Here is a 17819-nt window from a genome sequence, read left to right as displayed (position 1 = left end):
ACTAGGGAGAAACACACATAAGTGCAGAGCAAACACCCTGAGGCCACTCAGCCTGACTCCATGCAAACATATGTCCAGCAGCCAGCCCTTCACCTGTGGTTCCCCGGCAAGACAGGTACCTCGGGGGTACCAACTCATTCTGAGTCCATTATGCCTGGCCATTCATAAACCGCTGTCTGACTTGTGAGGAATAAACTCTAAATGTTTATGAGGAAATTGGGGAAGGAGATTGAAAGGTTACTTAAACAGAAAAACAAGTTCAGGAAGGCAGGATGGTAGAGAGACAAGAAAAGGACCTTAAAAGATAGAAAGGATTTGCCAAAGAGAAGAAAGAAAAAGAAATTATTCCGAATGGGTTAACCTGCAGCTAGGAAGTTAAGGAAGATTATTGATGTGTGAGGACTATGGAATAAAGTGAATAAAATTTATCAGAAGTTGCTGAGAATATGGTAAGAAGCATGATTATCAAATTATTAATTTCCTGCAATGGGATTCTAGGGGGACACTAGGAAGGGGAAGCAAATGTTCATGAGATGACAGTAGCAGGTGGAACGTTGTTTCAGGGGAATATCAGTCTTGCAGTGTGTATCAGAGGAGGGCAAGTGTGAGCAAGCAATGAAATACTAAGTGTATACGGTTCCTTCACTGAGTGCACCCAGCCCCGTGGTCAGACTTGAGAACAAGCAGGACTTCAGGTACTGGAGCTACGTTTCATTCATCAAGACTTGAGAAGACACCCTTAACTCAGGTCTTCTCTTCAAACTCCATCTTTCCTTCTTGAGCTTCATTTGGCCTCCTCCCTTACCCTCAAGCTGTGGACTAATGCCACAGAGCAAGATGGGTCACTAGTGTCCTCCATCCCCTAGCGACTGTGGTTCACATCAGTGGAGTACCAAAGGCAATAACCAAGTAACAGACACAAGAGTGTATGAACAAGAAGAGATTCTGATAAGGCTTTCTGTGACAGTGTGGACCAAGTCGGCTGTATATGCCTGGTATCACCTTCATCATGAGCATCCTTAGGGGAGAAGTTCTCAGAAGGCAGAGCCTGGCTCTCTAGAGGCTCTGCGTCCTCACAGCCCACTCAAAGACCTCAGTTACAGCTTCGGCCCCCAATATCTCTCCCTCTGCCTACTCACGGTTTTTGAAGTCTTTCCTCCACATTTCTCTTGAGAGATGGAGGAGGAGGAAGAGGTTCAGGCCAGCTCAGACTCCCCTGGGATCCCAGCAGGATGCCTATCATTAACCTCCCACCTTCTAGGAAGCTCCTAAGATCTCCACATTTGGGGGAGTTTTCATTTCATCTGTGCTTCAAATTGCTGGCTGGAGATGGCCTGTTGGAAGGTGGCTAAAAGCAAGTAGGAATCCTTCGGGCAGCCTGGCCCTTCTCGACTGTCAAACATCTTCAGGGAGATTCTAGGAAACATTGTTTGTTCTAGAGAAGGGAGGGAAACAATCCAATTGTCCAATAATGCTTGAATGGAAAATAAATGATGCTATACACATGTGACGAAATAATATCAAACAGTCAAAAATAAAAGACCTAGATCTATATGGATTGACGTGGATAAATCTTGAAAACATAATATTGATTGAAAGAAAATAAGATAAAGAATGTTAGATTATGATAACAGGTATGTAAGTATTTAAATATTTAAATCAATTCAACATATTACTTGTATATATATATATAGATGCAAGAAAATAAACTTTATCCAAAGAACACATTATTTACATTTAATTTGCTCATTTATCTAGGAAACCCAAAAGAACCCACAGATAAACTAGTAGGAACTAATAAGACGGTTCAACAAGGCAGACAGATACGAGATCAATAAATTTTAAAAACCAATCAGGCTCCTCTACACTGGTGATAACAAATTAGAAACTGTAAAAGAAAATAAGAAAAAAATAAGATCTAAAAATAGTTACAAGAGCTATATAAATTTAGAGCTAAGCATATGTAAAAGTAAATAGAACTAACAAACTGAGTATGACCAGTTAAACTCTGCCCATCCCAAGGATTAAAAAAAGACCATTCTTACTTTATGAGAACAGACCCTCTTCTTAAGTAGCAGATCAGTAAGTGAGAGTGAATCAAAGAAACACAGCATTTGAAAAGTCAGCTAGTCCAAGCCTCTTGATCACACATACAGAAGCTGAAGCCCAGGAAGGTTGAGTTACTTGGTAAAGGGCCCAATGTCCTGACTGAAGGACTAGCATTTTTCACTAATTCATAAGACACAATCAACTTCAGTACCTTGGAAAGAGATGGGAAAAAAATAAAGAAATCAATCATATAGTTACTCATCTTTAAGTACAGAAATAGCCATGACAAAATTACAGGTATTGAGGGAAAACTGAAGTACAGAGTTTAAAAGGTCAATAATCCATTGGAGACTATTTAAAATATTAATATTAAATCTCTATATAAAAGACATTAAAAGATCTCCAATCAAAATGTTAATTTTAGAATAGATATGGTATGATATAATTTATAAATAAAAAATCTCTATAAAGCTATAAATCACATATAAAGCACCTACATATGTAAATTCATGGACCAAAAGTCTTGAAATCAGACAGCTAGTGATCAATAATCTCTACAAAAGGAAGTAGTCTTGAGAGTGGGGTTGGGGGGTTATGAAGGGGGACTTTTATTGTACTTTTATACATTGTACCCTTTAAAATAATTCAGTTTTTTTAAATTAATTTATTTGGGGCTGCATTGGGTCTTTGTTGCTGCCAGCGGGCATTCTCTAGTTGCAGTGAGCGGGGGCTACTCTTAGCTGTGGTGCACGGGCTTCTCATTGCAGTGGCTTCTCTTGCTGCGGAGCACGGGCTCTAGGCGCACAGGCTTCAGTAGTTGTGGCACGTGGGCTCAGTAGTTGTGGCACACGGGCTCTGTAGCGCAGGCTCAGTAGTTGTGGCGCGCGGGCTTAGTTACTCCGTGGCATGTGGGATCTTCCCACACCAGGGCTCGAAGCCATGTCCCCTCCATTTGCAGGCAGATTCTTAACCACTGCGCCATCAGGGAAGCCCAATAATTCAGTTTTTTATAAAGAGAATATTCCTAATATTATTCCTAAATTTTAAAAATATATAGTTGGATAACACTATGAAAAATTAACTGATATATTTTTTATTATTTCTCTTTGCTCCGTGGATTTTTTTCCCCATCTGGTCAGCTAGGCACTCTGAGTTCACTGCATTAGGAAGGTAAAGACTCAGCAGAAATGAGGGAGAAAAAAAGAAAATTCTCAGCTTTGGAATGTTAAAAACAGAGGCCACAGTAGAACAGGTGAGAATTCTGTGAACAAAAAATAAATCTCATTTCAAATGTAAAAAGTATTCTCTGCACTGGGAGGCAGGAGAGGGAGGGAGGGAAGGACTGAAGGAGAGAGATCAGCGTGGCCAGGGACATAGAAACTGTGCTTGAGGACGATATGCCCAGGAAGAGAATCAGAATCTGGAGAAGATTCAGCCTGCACGTGACCATTACCTCCAGCCAGCACCCCCATCTCAGATCTCAGGAAATTCAGAGAGAGAGTGGGAGTAAGTCAGGAGGGCCACGCACACAGTCTGTGTGGCAAGGGTTGTGGCCATTCCCTATGTGTGAGAAGTCCCCAGCAATTTCCAGGCCTCCTTCTGGAAAATGCTGGCGGACGTCTCTAGTGCTTATGCGAAAGCTTGTTCACAAACCTTGAAAGATACAGATGTAGATGACTGATAGATAGATGCATAGATAGAAAAACGTAATTAAATAAAACATCCAGGAAAGGTTTGGAAAATGCCCTTTATTGCATATGATGTTTATAACATTATATTAATGTGAGACTGAGTGCTGGTCCCTTCATCCTCCTTCAGACCACGGCATTCTGTCTGCTACTATCCTGAGGGTCCTTTCTTCTCCCTGGAATGGAGAAAACAAATGAGGTAGAACAGGAAGAGACAAGAAGCACTATAAGCTCTGCTGGTCAGGGTTACCCTCCAGCGTTGCCTTAAAGCTCAGAGCCACACACAGCACAGTGAGCTTGGCTCCAGATCAACTACCGCACAACGAAGGTTCTGGAACATTTCCATATCTCGGGGGACCTCATTTCCACGTGACTCTCTTTCACATTCCCCTTTGCCCCGGAAGGCTAGGTACAGTGGTCAGGGTGAGATCTCAGCTCAGGCCAAAGGCTCTCAGACCTCAAAGTTCTGGTCCTGCAAGGGGCCCTGTCCTCTCTTCAGACCACTCCTGGCTCTCTCTGCCGAGAAGGAGCTGCTGGAAGTACATCCTCTCAGAGTTGAGGTCCACCGTGCAGGCCCTGAGAAAACTCCTAGTCAAAACGCTCCACATTCTTGTTTAAGTCAACAGAGGTCAATTCCTTTGGAAGTGCTGGGTGTGTCCCCAAGTCGACGCAACTGCACAGCCATTAGGTAAACCAGCACATCTCTGCGGCCCCTTCCCTTAGACTCCTCTGGGCCCTCGTGACATAGGCTCAGGAGACTGTGCCAGCCTCCAGCCTTACCTCTTCCAAGAGAAGGCCACACCGTCTTCCGGGATCTTCTGTCCCATGAATCTCAGTTGCTGTGTGGAAATCAAAAGAGAGAAAAACACTTCTTAGCTAAAGAGAATTTCCTGTGGGAGCTGAAAAGCTCAGGATAAATTCCCACTTACAGTCATGACTTTATTATTAAATGACTGGGCCAGAAGCACGGGAGCCGGTTATCTCCCATTCAGTTGTCCCCTGAGGTGCTAAAGCCCCCAACTCTCCCTTATGGAAGCATGAGCCTGGGGTGGTGAGACGGGACTGGCTCAGGGAAGGTACAGCTCCCTCCGCAGCCCCAGCCCCTGCTCACTTCCTGTCCTTCGGAGAATGAAACACATAGACTGGACACCGGCTCCTCGGGCAGAGATCTTCCCCCGTGGGCTGCTGCCCCTCATTCTCCTTTCCTTCTTGCTCCTCTTTCTCCTCCTCAGAGGTGCTCTCGGATTCCACATTGTCCGTCAGCTGGGACATGGCGAGATGAAAGACATGGCAGCTGAAGCCGTCCTGGACACTGTACTGCACGTGCTGCTGGAGGATCTCCAAGGTGGGGAAGACCCGGCAGCAGGCCATGCACCTGAAGCCCATCTCCATGGTCACCAGCCAGTCCGGTGTCTTGGCCCTGGGCGTCTCCTTGACTGCAGGTGACCCTGATGGGCTGTCTGGCTCTGCCCTTTCCTCACACTCATTCTCCTCCCCAGTGGGCTCACTGTCAGACAGGTTTCTGGTGGACACATGAGAGATGGCATTGCCTACCCACACATGCTCAGGAAGGGTCACTTCTTCTCTCCTCAGCTGCTTTTCTAGCAACTCCAAGGGTTTCTCTATCATCCAGGAGACAGCTACACCCTTGTTCACTTGTACCCGCATGTAGAATATTTTCATGCCCCTTTCCTCTTCGTCTGTATACAGAGAGTCCTCATAGGATGAAGAGGATGAGAAGGAGACATACTGTGATGGGGGAGTGGTCTCCCCTTGTTCCTGAACCTGGGCTAGGGGTGCTCTAGGCTGGGCAGTGTCTCGATGTAATCTCTGGATTTCTGAAAAAGGAAATTAAAAACATAATAACATGCATGGGCCATGCCGGAAGCTGAGGGAGCAGGTGTGGTAGACGAGGGAGGGACATTTGCATGACATAGCTGTGTCATGAGCTTGGTGTCTGTTGGCCGTAGGATGGAGTGGTGTATCTGGTGTCATCTGTGGGCTTTTCATCTGCGCGTGGGGGGATACTGGAGCGGTGTCTGTATACGGGGGTGTGGAGTATGGTGGTGAGGGCTGTGGTATGTGAGGGAGGCGGAAGGATGCGTGTACGACAAGGAGTGTGAGTTTGGGAATATCGGTGGTGCATTACTTGTGGAATGGGGCTGTGGTGCAGGAGAAGAGCACCGTGGATCACGTGCCTGGGGTTTATGTGTGCACTGAGAAGGGCTGTGCCTGGAGGGCGGATGTATGTGTGAGCTGTGTGGACCTCAGCTGGACGGTCCTGCTCTCAGGCTGGAGGTCTATGATGAAGAACTCTGTCCTTCTCTGGAAGCAAGGGCAAAGACAAACCCTACATTTCCCCCTGAAGATGCTTAATCTGGTCCCTCTGCCCTCCACCTCAAGCCCAGACCTTTCCGGCCCCTGCTCCTTGACTTCCCCACCATGGTGGTACCAGGATTCACACGCCCCCCGGACTCAGCTGGGATCCCTGCCCTCGTAACAGCTCAGCCATCCTGCCCAGGCTCCTCCACAGAGCCCTCATCACCTCTGATGACCCTGGGTTTCCTCTCAGCCTCCCTGGGATCTGTGTGCCTCCTGCCTCACAGCCAAGCACCCCCTCACCTGAGGAGCCCCGCGCCCTTACCACTGCAGATGAGCTTGCGTGGAGAAGCAGCATAGGAGAAGTATTCAGAGGCAGAGGAGACCTCCCCTGACCCTGGGCTGCAGCCTTGGGCCACCACAGTGGATCCAAGCGGAGGGGGATCCTCTTGTGACTTCAAGATTCCTGAGGGAGGAATGAAAGGCTCAGGGTGGGTTCATCAGTCCTCTGTCCACAGATATTTACTGAGTGTCTGACACGTGTCAGGTGCAGCGAATACACACAGTTGAGAGTGTGGTTCCCAGTGGATACTCCAGTATTCAATTCAAATCAATACTTATTCTGTCAGTGTCTTGTTGGTAATGTAGGCCTCGGTGGTGACTGAGTATGAGGGAAGAGTGAGTGATGTGTATCAGTTAAGTCTGTGGTAAGTGTGGGGTTGGCGTGGGGAGCACAGTGCAGATGTGTCTATCTGTGTCTGCGGCCTTTGTGTGCATGGTTTCTGTTCACAAGTCAGGAATTCTGGGACATGTAACTTTTCCTCATTACATGGTGTGGCTTGTATTTATGGTGTGTGTTCATTCTTTCATTCACCAAGATTCAGTAAGCAGCTGCTCCTATGTATCCGGCACTCTTCCATTGTTCTAGTCTCTGGTAATGCTGCACATTCTAGCAGGGGAAGACAAACACTAAACAAAAATACAATAAATATATAATACATCAGCTGGTGGTAAGTATATAAGGGTTGCCAGACTTAGCAAACAAAAATACAGGGCACCCAGTTAAATTTCAATTTCAGATAAACCCAGAATAATTTTTTAGTGTAAGTATTCCCATGCACTATTTGGTCTTACTTATTTTTAGTGTAAGTATGGCCCATACAATATTTGGGACATACTCATACTGAAAAATTACTTGTTGTTTATCTGGAATTCAAAGCTAACTGGATAGCCCATATTTTATCTGGCGACCCTGACGTGGGTTAGTGAGACTGTGGTTTACTGTGGTTTGTACAAAGCGGGTCTGGCATTACTCAAGAATGTGTTATAAGTGTGGTGTGTATGACATGTGACTGGTTCTTATAGAGGTATTTAGAGATAGCTGAAGTTAGCTGTGTTTGTGCCAGAGTTGAGGAGATACATACATAGAGAGAGTGTGTGTCATATATATAGTGTGTGTGTCATATATATAGAGTGTGTGTCATATATATATAGAGTGTGTGTCATATATATAGTGTGTGTGTCATATATATAGAGAGTGTGTGTCATATATATATAGAGTGTGTGTCATATATATAGAGAGTGTGTGTCATATATATATAGAGTGTGTGTCATATATATAGAGAGTGTGTGTCATATATATAGTGTGTGTGTCATATATATATATAGAGTGTGTGTCATATATATATATAGAGTGTGTGTCATATATATAGAGTGTGTGTCATATATATATAGAGTGTGTGTCATATATATATAGAGTGTGTGTGTCATATAGAGAGAGTGTGTGTCATATATATAGTGTGTGTGTCATATATATATAGAGTGTGTGTCATATATATATAGAGTGTGTGTGTCATATAGAGAGAGTGTGTGTCATATATATATAGAGTGTGTGTCATATATATAGAGTGTGTGTCATATATATATAGAGTGTGTGTCATATATATATAGAGTGTGTGTGTCATATAGAGAGAGTGTGTGTCATATATATAGTGTGTGTGTCATATATATATAGAGTGTGTGTCATATATATATAGAGTGTGTGTGTCATATAGAGAGAGTGTGTGTCATATATATAGTGTGTGTGTCATATATATATAGAGTGTGTGTCATATATATATAGTGTGTGTGTCATATATATATAGTGTGTGTGTCATATATATATAGTGTGTGTGTCATATATATATAGAGTGTGTGTCATATATATATAGTGTGTGTGTCATATATATAGTGTGTGTGTCATATATATATAGTGTGTGTGTCATATATATATAGAGTGTGTGTCATATATATATAGAGTGTGTGTCATATATATATAGAGTGTGTGTCATATATATATAGTGTGTGTGTCATATATATATAGAGTGTGTGTCATATATATATAGAGTGTGTGTCATATATATATAGTGTGTGTGTCATATATATATAGTGTGTGTGTCATATATATATAGTGTGTGTGTCATATATATATAGTGTGTGTGTCTATATACATATCTCATCTCCAGCGTTTGGTGTTGGAGGAGAGGATTGTGATACGGGTGGGTTGTATGAGAATGTAGTACAGGAGTGATGCGTGTATATACCTACATGTGCTGTGTGTGGTTTAATAAGGAAGTCATATGTGGGGTGTGTGATATTTTTGCTGTATCAGAGTGTACATGGGTGTATGAGTTACTGTCTCATAAAACACCCCTAACAATAATTCTGTATACACTCTTACATACACCGAGTGTCACCCAGGTCCAGGCAGGGTGACAAGAACTTTACCACGCAGACTTTATATCTGATAAGCACTCTACCCCCATTCATCCCGCTCTTCTCTCCACTACCACACACACACACACACACACACACACACACACACACACAGGAACATAGAGAAAAATATTCTGAATGGTGGGGGCAGGGCCAGTCATTGCCTTCCCCAGCCTGTCCCAGCCACTGCCTGAAAATCTGCCTGCTGTCTAGACCTCCATTCCCAGGGCCCATCCTACAGTCTCCAGGGCCCTGGGCCCGGTAGGAGCTACCGGGCTCTAATCTGGGGCAGAGGCCTCTAGCTGGAACTCTGGGGTGGGCTCCACTCTGCCCCACTTCCTCACATGACCACCCCTCTCCCAGGGCAAGCTACTCGCCTACATTTAATGCACGCAGGCACCACGTGGCCCGTGGTTCTCAGAGCTCCCCGCAGGACCCTGAGGACATTTCTCACCCCTGCCCACGTGGTCTCAGTCTCTGGAAAGCCCTTCCCTTCCCTTGATTTCCTTTGGGAAATTCTTCCTGTTGAAGGAATAAAACTTCCTTGCTTTCAATATGACACCATCCCTAGACAAACAATCTTCTTTTGAACTGCATTCCACTTCTCAAGGTATTTTTCAACAAGGCCTTCAACTCATGGGGCTTCTCTTTCCACTTTGGTAAAAGGGGCCAAGCAACTCATGGGTCTCTCTCAGCATCCTTGCATCCTTCACATCCCACACCTCATGACCCCAGGGAAAGATCAAAGAGACAACTCGGGGACTGAGAAAAGCTGCACCTCTAGGTCTGTGCAAGCAGGATGCAGCCTGCTGTGAGTCCGACAAAGCTCCAGGCCCGGCAGCCCCAGGAGAGAGTCCTCAGACCGGCGGAGCTGACCTCCCATCTCCCAGGGGCATCTGGCCCGTTCTGTGCCGTCTCACACCACAGGGACCCTCCGGATGGATACGGCAGCATCAGTGAGACAAGGTCTCTCGCTCCCTGCTTCACAGGTGACACGTTCTCAGTAACCCCCCCTTCCTAGAGAAGGTTCAGTTTGGCAGAAACCCATGTGCCCCAGACAAGTTGCCCCCCCACATACCTCCTCCCTTCTCGGCAGTTTCCTGGGACTCTTCATTTTCCAGATGTTTCCTCTTTTGTCGCTGTTTCATCGTACCAACTAGAAGTCTCCCTTAGAAGATGCCTCACCTCCAACTCCTCCTCTTCCCTACACCTTGGCCCTTCTTGGCTCTTGGGAAATCCGTTGAAATGATTCAATGCAAATAAAAATAGTCAAGTCTCCTAAATGGCTGAAGAACTTAGACCACTTAGTGAACCGGCAGTACTGCCTAGTGCTCACCAGGGCTGCTAAGTTTCAAAGGTTGCCACGGCCACAGCAGAGTTCTCTGACCTCAAGGATGACCTCAGAGCATTCTGTGGACCTAGGTTCAACAGTCTCTGCAACAGCACAGACCCCATTTTCAAGAACAATTCCTTTTTCCCAGTAGAACCTTTCCCGTGAATTCAACTCTCACATCTTTCCAATGTGGCAGGATATTTTGAGATGTTAATCTGTTCCTGTTTATTTTCTTTTCTTCCTTTATTTCACCCTTTCCCTCCTGCATTCAGGTGGGTAGCAGACCCTATGTTCTCTGGCCAGTGGAAGAGCCTGGCAGGGCATAGCAGAAATAGCATGCTGATGATCCTGGCTTTTATTTCTAAAATCGCAAACTCCATGGAAAAGAGAGGATACTTGAGCAGAAACATAACAGAAGCAGGTTTTTGAAATTAGGTACTGTCTTGTTTCCCTACTGGAGTGTTGAAATGTGCTAATTAAGTCAGAGAGAGATGTCTGCAAATCCTAGAGGAGAAAAGGCCTCTCAAGTGTGGCTGGAGGGGTAAATGGGGCAAAAACTCTAAAAGGAGATGGCTACAGTATGCACACAAGCAGAATCATGGCAACCTGTCCCATGCCTGGCACAGCAGCCACCAAACCTAAAGGAGGCATGGCCCCCGAGCTGATGGACGTCTACACTTACAACTGTGGGCTCCAGTCAACAATGATCATGCTTCCACCCACTTCCTCAAAAGCTTGGGCCTGTATGACTTCCAAATAGGGATGGCGGAAATCCCAACAGGACACCAGCAGGATCAAGGCTTAAAATACAAATTACGTGGAATTATAAAAAAAATTTTTGTACTGTTTCTTGCACACCTCTGCTTGTGGGCTGTAATTTATACCAGTTATAAGTGGCAATGCATCTGGATCCTCCTGATTCCACTCTAGAATTAGAGACACCTCATTTTGAGGTAGTGGCCAGGATCCAGTGGGAGTATTGGTGCACGGGACGAGGTAGACTCCCAGAAGTCACTGCTTTCATTAGAAATACCACATGGACTGAGGCGGGTCCCAATTTGAAAGGGCACTGCAGAATGACTTAAGGTTTCAGGCAACAGGAGAGTGAAGAGAGGACAACTTCAGCCTTGTGAGGATTTGCTGATGAGATTAAATCTTTCTGCTTCTTGGAGAATCCCTAGAAAAGATGGGGCAAGGAGGATTTTTCTTCTTAGTTTTTTTGGGGTAGAAATTTCCAAACATACACAAAGTAAAGAGAATGATATAAAAGGAGTGCAGCACCATTTACCCATCACCCAGTTTCAACAATTATCAAAAGTCTGCCATTCTTGTTCTGCTACACACACACACACACAAACACACTCACTCACTCGCACACTTTTAGTTTTTTGTGTATTTATTTTGGTTTAGGAGTTTGAGGAGGGTGGGACAAGTGCTGTTTTTTATTGCAAATCTCAGACATCATGTCATTTCTCCTTACATGCCATAGTATTTATCTCCAACAGATAAAAACTTGTTTCTAACATAACATCATTATCTCACCCAACAAATTTAATTATAATTTTTTCTTACCACAATAACTAAGCCACACTCAATTTCCTCCAAATGTGTTTAAATGTCTTTTTTTATACATGATCTATTGAAATCAAGATCTAAAGAAGGTCCACACCTTGCAATATGTCAATGTGTCTTTTAGTCTACAACAGTTCTCCCTCCCTTTTTCTTGGCACTGATTTGTTGAAGAAACTAAGTAATTTATCCTTTAGAATTTTCCACAGGAATCTGTTGATTGTATTCCTGTGATGTCATTTAAGATGTTCCCTATTACCTCTATTTTCTTATAAACAGGTAGTTACAGCTAGAGAATTAATTAGATTTAGATTCGATTTCATGTTACTACAAGATTATTTTATAAGTGATGCTGTGTACCTTCCTATTGCATTGCAACGGGAAGTACAAAAAGTTGTCCGTTTTTTTGTTTGTTTGTTTGTTTTGTGGTACGCGGGCCTCTCACTGTTGTGGCCTCTCCCGTTGCAGAGCACAGGCTCCGGACTCGCAGGCTCAGCGGCCATGGCTCACGGGCCCAGCCTCTCCACGGCACGTGGGATCCTCCCAGACCGGGGCACGAACCCGCGTCCCCCACATCAGCAGGCGGACTCTCAACCACTGCGCCACCAGGGAAGCCCTGTCTGATTTTTAATGAAGTTAAGGTTGATCGGTGAGGTCAGGTACTGTCAGCTTGGTCCCTCCATCCATAATGATGAGGAACCACAATGCTCCTCACCAACCTTTCAACAAAGAGCATAACAACCGTTGATGATCACCACTTCCTTAGGAGTTGAACTTTCATTAGAAGTTCTAATTCCATCATTCCAAGGAGGACGATTCTTTAGGCATCTTTCTTAGACCCTGAATTTCTGAAAGAAATGAACCTCCCCTCAGAAAAGGAAAGACGATTCCAAACGTACCAGCTCAGGTTGTCCAACGTAGAAGCAATGGATTCATCACAGCAAGCCCCAGCTAGGTTGGGACATACTTTGGTCATTCCTTCATTTCTCTGTCCATTCTTCATGATATAAACAGTTATTTAGCCCCTCCTATGTGCCAGGCTCTCTAGATTCTGTACTTGAACGTTTAAGAACAAAAGAGATACAAAGATTTTCTCTCAAGGAGCTTAATTCTAGAGGAGAAGATAGACAATTTTTTTTAAATAAGTGAAATATCTAGTAGGTTAGATATTTGCATGTACCATGATGAAAAATAAAACAAGAAACTGGATATGGGACTATAGGAAATAGAGGAATCTCTATGCTGAATGGGAGATCATGGAAGGCTTCACTAAAAGGGCCTCATCTCAGTAGTACCTGAGGGCAATAAGGGAGCTTAGAGCCAAGGTTACATTTTTTAGGCAAAAAGAGACTGGAGTCTGGATCAGGGATTGCTTGGCGTGTTTGAACACCAGGAAGAAAGCCAGTGTGGCTGAGGGAGGGAGAGAGTGGTAAAAGGGGAAGTCAGGGATAATGAGGAACCAAATTATATAGGGTTTATAGGCTACTGCTAAAACGTTGGCTTTTACTCTGAGTGACGTGGGAAGCTTGGAGAGTTTCAAATGAGAAATTACATTTTAAAAGATCACTCTAATTGCTTTGTTAAGAACAGACATTTGGAAGGCAAGGTCAGAATCAGAGAGAACAGTGGGCCTATTGCAATAAACCAGGAAAAAGATGAACCATAAAAGGAAAACTAGGTAAACTAGACGTCATCAAAACTAACATCGTTTGCTATGTGAAAGATTCTTTTAAGAGTATAAGAAGTCAAGCTAGAGACTGGGAGAAAATATTTACAAACTACATAGCCAACAAAGAAGTAAGTCTATAACATATAAAGAACGCTCAAACTCAACAGTTAAGAAAATAAACAATTTGATTAGAAAATGGACAAGAGATATGAAGAGATTCTTCATTGAAAAGGATATACAAATCGCAAATAAGCACATGAAATGATGTTTAATAGCACTAGCCATTAAGAAAATGAAAATGAAAACCATAATGAGATACCACTACTCATCTATCAGAATAGCTATGGGATCCAGGTAAAAAATTAGCTTATTTCCCCAAACAAATTTTTCTTAGCACCTGCGAAGTCACTATGAAAGGTACAGTGAATAAACATTTTGCTATCCACGGAAGAGCAAGTAAGTTAACACTGGAGAAAACACTTCATAAACCATACAAGCTGCACAAAGGTGAGGCGCAACAGTTACCCTCAGGAGCTGTAATTCTGAATACTTTTAACCTCAAATGGACCATGAACTTCTCTGTTCCAACCTAAGATTCTATAGTCGTTTCGCAGTATCCTCAGGGGATTGGTTCCAGGAGCCCCTGCAGACACAAAAATCCACGGATGCTCAAGTCCCCTATGCAAAATGGCATAATATAGTCAGCCCTCCTTACCTACAAGTTTCGCATATGCAGATTTAACCAACCATGGATAGAAATTTTGATTCACATTTGGTTGAATCCAAGGATGTGTATTTACTGAAATAAATCCACCTATAAGTGGACCCACGCAGTTCAAACCCACGTTGTTCAAGAGTCAGCTGTAGTACCAAGTCCAGTGGGGAGGGACAGGGGTTCCCCGTATCACCAAGCAATTATCAGACACCACCTGAGTGTTGTACAAATGCAGCTCAATTCTGACACTATTTACACAAAGATAGCGTCAGATTCCACAGATTAGGGCTCAGTCCTACAAGACTGCTCCTACCACACACACACACACACACACACACACACACACACATTCAGACACCAGTAGCAAATAATGCAGGTTTCCATCCTTGCTTCTGACCAACCAGATGTTACTTTCAGCTTGATTAATCCATTCACACAAAGCGGGCTCACAGAACTCAGAGAAACATTTTACTTACTAGATGACCATTTTACTTACTACATATTACAAGTTTTATATATATATAGACTCAGGAACAGCCAGATGGAAGAGATGCATAAGGTAAGGCATAGGGAAAGTGTCTAAATCTTTCATGGTCTCTGAGCATGCCACTCTCCTCGTATCTCCACATGTGCACCGACTCAGAAGCAATCCAAACCCCCTCCTTTTGGGTTTTTATGGAGGCTTATTAACATAAGCATGATGATTAAATCATTTGCCTTTGGTGAATGATTCAACCTCCAGCCCCTCTGACCACTTCAGAGGGGTGGGAATGGAAGTTCCAACCCTCTAATCACTTGGTTGGCTCTACTAGCAACGAGCCTCCGTCCTTAGACACCTTTATTGCCCTCAGCACTTAGGAAATTCCAAGGGTTTTAGGAGCTCTGCGCCAGAACAATTGAAGACCAAATATCTATTTCTTATTATATCACACAACCACCTTCAATTTCTACAGCACTGCCTTCAAGAGGTTGCCCAGTCCATATTTCAGTATTTCCAATGATAGGAAACAATTCCCCTCAAAGCAGCTTTGACATTTATGTATAGAAAACTTAAACTTTAATTCAGTAAAAAGAAGGATCTTCTATATCCATAGGGCTTTCCCTATGTATCCCAGTTATACTCTTTTTTTTTTTTTTTAGAAGATGTTGGGGTAGGTGTTTATTAATTAATTAATTTAATTTTGCTGTGTTGGGTCTTCGTTTCTGTGCAAGAGCTTTCCCTAGTTGCAGCAAGCGGGGGCCACTCTTCATCGCGGTGCGCGGGCCACTCACTGTCGCGGCCTCTCTTGTTGTGGAGCACGGGCTCCAGAAGCACAGGCTCAGTGGTTTTGGCTCACGGGCCTAGTTGCTCGGCGGCATGTGGGATCCTCCCAGACCAGGGCTCAAACCTGTGTCCCCTGCATTAGCAGGCAGACTCTCAACAACTGCACCGCTAGGGAAGCTCCAGGTATACTCTTTGAAGGCCATATCAATCAAGAATAAGCTTGAACTACCACTGGCATTTTTCACAGAACTAGAACAAAAAATTTCACAATGTGTATGGAAACACAAAAGACCCTGAATAGCCAAAGCAATCTTGAGAACGAAAAACGGAGTTGGAGGAATCAGGCTTCCTCCCTGACTTCAGACTATACTACAAAGCTACAGTAATCAAGACAGTATGGTACTGGCACAAAATCAGAAAGATAGATCAATGGAACAGGATAGAAAGCTCAGAGATAAACCCACGCACATATGATCACCTTATCTTTGATAAAGGAGGCAGGAATGTACAGTGGAGAAAGGATAGCCTCTTCAATAAGTGGTGCTGGGAAAACTGGACAGGTACCTGTAAAAGTATGAGATTAGATCACTCCCTAACACCATACACAAAAATAAGCTCAAAATGGCTTAAAGACCTAAATGTAAGGCCAGAAACTATCAAACTCTTAAGAGGAAAACATAGGCAGAACACCTTATGACATAAATCACAGCAAGATCCTTTTTGACCCACCTCCTAGAGAAATGGAAATAAAAACAAAAATAAACAAATGGGACCTAATGAAACTTCAAAGCTTTTGCACAGCAAAGGAAACCATAAACAAGACCAAAAGACAACCCTCAGGATAGGAGAAAATATTTGCAAATGAAGCAATTGACAAAGGATTAATCTCCAAAATTTATAAGCAGCTCATGCAGCTCAATAACAAAAAAACAAACAACCCAATCCAAAAATGGGCAGAAGACCTAAACAGACATTTCTCCAAAGAAGATATACAGACTGCCAACAAACACATGAAAGAATGCTCAACATCATTTATCATTAGAGAAATGCAAATCAAAACTACAATGAGACATCTTCTCACACCAGTCAGAATGGCCGTCATCAAAAAATCTAGAAACAATAAATGCTGGAGAGGGTGTGGAGAAAAGGGAACACTCTTGCACTGCTGGTGGGAATGTGAATTGGTACAGCCACTATGGAGAACAGTATGGAGGTTCCTTAAAAAGCTACAAATAGAACTACCATATGACCCAGCAATCCCACTACGGGGCATATACCCTGAGAAAACCATAATTCAAAAAGAGTCATGTACCAAAATGTTCATTGCAGCTCTATTTACAATAGCCTGGAGATGGAAACAACCTAAGTGTCCATCATCGGATGAATGGATAAAGAAGATGTAGCACATATATACAATGGAATATTACTCAGCCATAAAAAGAAACGAAATTGAGCTATTTGTAATGAGGTGGATGGACCTAGAGACTGTCATACAGAGTGAAGTAAGTCAGAAAGAGAAAGACAAATACCGTATGCTAACATATATATATGGAATTTAAGGGAAAAAAATGTCATGAAGAACCTAGGGGTAAGATGGGAATAAAGACACAGACCTACTAGAGAATGGACTTGAGGATATGGGGAGGGGAAAGGGTAAGCTGTGACAAAGCGAGAGAGTGGCATGGACATATATACACTACCAAACGTAAAATAGATAGCTAGTGGGAAGCAGCCGCATAGCACAGGGAGATCAGGTCGGTGCTTTGTGACCACCTAGAGGCGTGGGATAGGGAGGGTGGGAGGGAGGGAGACGCAAGAGGGAAGAGATATGGGAACATATGTATATGTGTAACTGATTCACTTTGTTATAAAGCAGAAACTAACACACCATTGTAAAGCAATTATACTCCAATAAAGATGTAAAAAAAAAAAGAATAAGCTTGAAATTTTATTGTAACAAATAATTCCTCCAAATCTCAGTGGTTTAAAACAACCAAGGTTCATTTCCCGCTCCTCGTACATGCCCATCATGGGCTGCCTAGGAGTTCTGCTCTTCATTGTCCTTATTCCTGCCCCCAGCTTGACAGAGCCACCTCTCTCAGTCATCTTTGTAGAGAGAAAGAATTCTGGAGCTTCACACTGGCAGTGTGAGTTCTGGCCCAAAAGTAACACACATCACTTCCACCCAAAACTGTTGACCACAATCTTATTTTTAGGGAAACCACTGCCCAAAACCGCCTGCCCTGACCAGGCCCGATAGTAACCACTTGCACGAGTTATCTTCCAACAGGAGGTCCCGGTAAGGAACGCGGAACTAACAAACTACCACCAACCGGAAGAATTCGGGATAGGTCAAAAGGAGAGAGGAGACTCCAGTCCATATGTCCTACCAACCTCCCAGAATCCTTCTCGCTGGAACCTATCCTAGCTGAGCAATGTGTGCACCACCAAAAAGGATC

The 17819-nt window shown here is 43.6% G+C and overlaps 1 protein-coding gene across 1 annotated transcript; it reads right to left on the bottom strand.

Moving 5' to 3' along the window:
- Positions 1-3778: 3778 nt before the first annotated feature.
- FAM170A (family with sequence similarity 170 member A) lies at positions 3779-12758 on the bottom strand. The gene is made up of 6 exons (XM_060146201.1): positions 12612-12758; positions 9889-11320; positions 6382-6522; positions 4849-5575; positions 4518-4576; positions 3779-3913 (listed from the first exon to the last, which is right to left on the bottom strand). Exons 2-5 carry the CDS (start codon positions 9956-9958, stop codon positions 4570-4572), a joined length of 945 nt encoding a protein of 314 aa, XP_060002184.1. The 5' UTR covers positions 9959-11320; positions 12612-12758; the 3' UTR covers positions 3779-3913; positions 4518-4569.
- Between the last annotated feature and the right edge of the window lie 5061 nt (positions 12759-17819).

The sequence above is a fragment of the Lagenorhynchus albirostris genome, chromosome 3, assembly GCF_949774975.1.
Source record: "Lagenorhynchus albirostris chromosome 3, mLagAlb1.1, whole genome shotgun sequence".
In the NCBI taxonomy this organism is placed as follows: domain Eukaryota; kingdom Metazoa; phylum Chordata; class Mammalia; order Artiodactyla; family Delphinidae; genus Lagenorhynchus; species Lagenorhynchus albirostris.
Note: the sequence above shows the minus strand (reverse complement) of the source record. Positions and strands in the feature narration are given on the sequence as shown.